Genomic DNA, 3,476 nt, shown 5'->3' on the forward strand with positions numbered 1-3,476 from the left:
ACTAGTAGTACTAATGGTAGAGCAGAGGACTATAATCAATGTGTTACTGATTACTATAAAGGAATTGCTGAAGATGAGAGTTGTAGTAATAGAGGTTTTGAGGGGTTGGCAAGTTCTTCATTCATTCCAACATGAATTTATTTACATGGAGCGTGCGAGGGGTGAATAAGGCATACAAGCAGAAGGAGTTGGAAGTAGCTATTAAGGAGAATAAAATGGATCTACTTGCCATCCTAGAACATAGAGTAGCAGCACAAAATTAGACAAAGATAATCCAAAAAATAGTTCCCGGGTGGAAATGGATATCAAACTATAGTATGAATAATAAAGGGAGAATCTGGTTAGTTTGGGATCCTAGAGTTTTGGAGGTTACATTAATTGAAATGGATGCACAATATATACATGGTCAAGTAAGAATCTTTGAACTGAAGCTTGACGTTGCTTTTACTGCTATATATGGGCTTCACACAATTCAAGACAGAAGAAGCTTATAGGGTAAACTCCAGATATTGGTAAATTCACAACAGGGACCATGGATTGCCATGGGCAATTTCAATGTTGTGCTGAGTCAGGAGGACAGATTACATGGGACACAAGTTCAAGATTATGAAACAAGGGACTTTAGGGAGTTCATGGTGGATAATGGCTTGGTAGAACTGCAAACTATCTGTAGGAATTATACTTGGACAAATAACCATACTTTTAGCAGGATCGACAGAGCTATAGTAAATGCAGCATGGTTGAATAATATGACAACATTGATAGTCCATATATTAGACCCACATATTTTTGATCAGTCTCCTTTGAGGATCAACTTTGCTGGACAAACCGATAGAGGAGGAAAACCATTCAGGTTTTTCAATTGCATAGCCAAGCATAAACAATTCTTAACAGTAGTAGAGGAAGGTTGGCATATATATACTGAAGGAAACCACATGAAAAAAGTGTGAAATAACCTGAAACGGATTAAACAAGGGTTGAAGAAACTCAATTTTGAACAATTTCATGGAGTGGATAGAAGGCTGAAACAAATAAGAAAGCAGTTGAATGAAGTTCAGGAGAAGCTAGGACAATCTATCCAGGATGATATCTTAATTGAGGAAGAAAAAGTGCTCAAGAAACAATTAGAGAAATGGGGAGTGATTGAAGAAAGCATCTACAGGCAGAAGTCTAGAGTTAAATGGTTAAAGGAAGGTGATTCAAACTCGGCTTATCTCTTTGCAAATATGAAGAGTAGATGTTCCCAAAATTATATTATAAGTTTGACAAAAACTCAAGGAGATATAATTAATTCTGAAGCATAAATAAAAGACGAAGCCAAAGAATTTTACAAGAAGCTACTTGGGACAGCAAATTCTACATTACCTGCTATTAATCCTATTGTTATGAAACAAGGTCCTGCACTGAATAGGGAACAATAGAAAGATTTGATCAGACCAATTACCAGAGATGAAGTCTACCATGCTCTATTGGATATAGATGATATGAAAGCCCCTGTCTGTGATGGATTAAATGCTTTCTTCTTTAAAAAAAGCATGGATAATTATAGGGGATGAGGTTACAGAAGCTGTCTTAGATTTCTTCAAGACTGCTACTATGTTTAGAGCTGTGAATTGCACTTCAGTAACACTGATTCCAAAGGTAAAAAATCCAGCATCCATAAAAGAATATAGGCCTATTTCATGCTGCACTACAGTATACAAACTCATTTCTAAGATCTTAACGAAGAGGCTACAGACAGTTATGAACGATTTGGTGGACGATTGCCAGTCGGCTTTTGTGCCAGGCAGGATGATCACAGATAATATAATACTTAGCCATGAATTGGTTCAGGGTTATGGAAGAAAAGGAATTTCACCAAGATGCACAATAAAGTTGGATATGCAAAAAGCGTACGATTCTCTTGAGTGGGTATTTCTAGAACAAATTCTAATTGGTATGGCATTCCTGGATATGTTTGTAAAATGGGTTATAAGCTGTGTCAATACAGTGTCTTATTCTATCCTACTGAATGGAAAACCAACACCACCTTTTGATGCCAGGAGAGGACTAAGACAAGGAGATCCTTTGTCGCCATTTCTCTTTGTATTAGCAATGGAATACCTAACCAGAAACCTGAAGACCTTAAGGAAAATACCTGATTTTAACTATCACCCCAGATGTGATAAAATGCAAATAGTGCAGCTTGGGTTTGCCAATCATCTTCTATTGTTTTGCACGGGTGATAGAGGATCAGTAAAATTATTATATGACTGTTTTCTGCAATTTTCCCATGCCTCAGGTTTAACAGTCAACAAGCATAAAAGTTCCATCTTCTTTGATGGAGTTTCTGATAATGAGAAGAAGGAAATTATGGAAGATTTGGGAATCCCTAAAGGTGAACTACTAGTAAGATATCTTGGAGTGCCCCTCAGTACTAAAAGATTATCAGTTTCACAATGTCAGCCTTTAGTAGACAGAATGGTAGGAAGAATCACTTCATGGACTTCAAAATTTCTGTCCTATGCGGGAAGACTACAACTGATAAAAAGTATTCTTTTCTCTATGCAAACGTTTTGGTGCCAGATATTTATCATGCCAAAAAAAGATCATACAACAAATTGAAGCGGTGTGTAAAAGATTTCTCTAGACAGGGGAAAACGAGATAACTAGAAAGGCATTAGTTTCATGGGACAAAGTCTGCTATCCCAAATCAGCTGGAGGTTTTAATGTGATTGATATCCATATATGGAATAAGGCTGCTATATGCAAACACTTATGGGATCTATGCAAGAAAAAAGACAGATTATGGATCAAGTGGGTCCATAACTACTATGTGAAGAGAAATCACTTGTGGGAGATTAAACCTAGAAATGCTTCTTGGATGGTGAGCAAGGTGTTTAAGGCAAAGGAGACTGTTGAAGCGGCTGGCTACACATATGAAGATCTGATGGATGTTACTCAGTTCTCAATTAAGAAGTTCTATCACAGGTTAAGAGGTGACTTCCACAAGATTAGCTGGAGAAGACTAGTGTGTAATAATCCTGGATGCAACAAATGGACTTTTATCTTGCAACTGGTAGCTCTTGGGAGAATATATACAAAGGACAGACTGCTTAAGTGTGGTGTAGTAACAAACTTAGAGTGTCCTCTATGCAACACTGAAGATGAATCCATAGAACATATGTTCTTCAGCTGCAAGTTCTCTGCAGAATTATGGACCAAATTGCTCAACTAGCAAGGCATCAACAGATTACCTATGGGATGGAGTCAAGAAGTTAACTGCGCAATCAATCATGCTAAAGCAAAAAATGCAAAAGCTGGTATATTTAGGATGGTGATGGCTGGTTGTATCTACTTCTGTGGCAAGAGAGGAACCAAAGGACTTTCTTGGGCAAAGAAAGAACTGTTGCAGTCCTCTGTAAATTGCTAGTACAAGACATACATTGAAGAGGACAATGGAATAGTAGGACAGCTGGAGTTTTGACAAATATGAA

At 37.4% G+C, this 3,476-nt stretch overlaps 1 protein-coding gene across 1 annotated transcript; it reads left to right on the top strand.

Annotated features, from left to right (window-relative positions):
- The first annotated feature begins 542 nt into the window (after window positions 1–542).
- LOC109240592 lies at window positions 543–3,217 on the top strand. The gene is made up of 4 exons (XM_019407254.1): window positions 543–906; window positions 976–1,194; window positions 1,535–2,463; window positions 2,630–3,217. The coding sequence occupies exons 1-4, from the start codon at window positions 543–545 to the stop codon at window positions 3,215–3,217; spliced, it is 2,100 nt and encodes a 699-aa protein (XP_019262799.1).
- The last annotated feature ends 259 nt before the right edge of the window (window positions 3,218–3,476 follow it).

This window comes from Nicotiana attenuata, unplaced genomic scaffold (genome assembly GCF_001879085.1).
Source record: "Nicotiana attenuata strain UT unplaced genomic scaffold, NIATTr2, whole genome shotgun sequence".
NCBI classification, from domain to species: Eukaryota; Viridiplantae; Streptophyta; class Magnoliopsida; order Solanales; family Solanaceae; genus Nicotiana; species Nicotiana attenuata.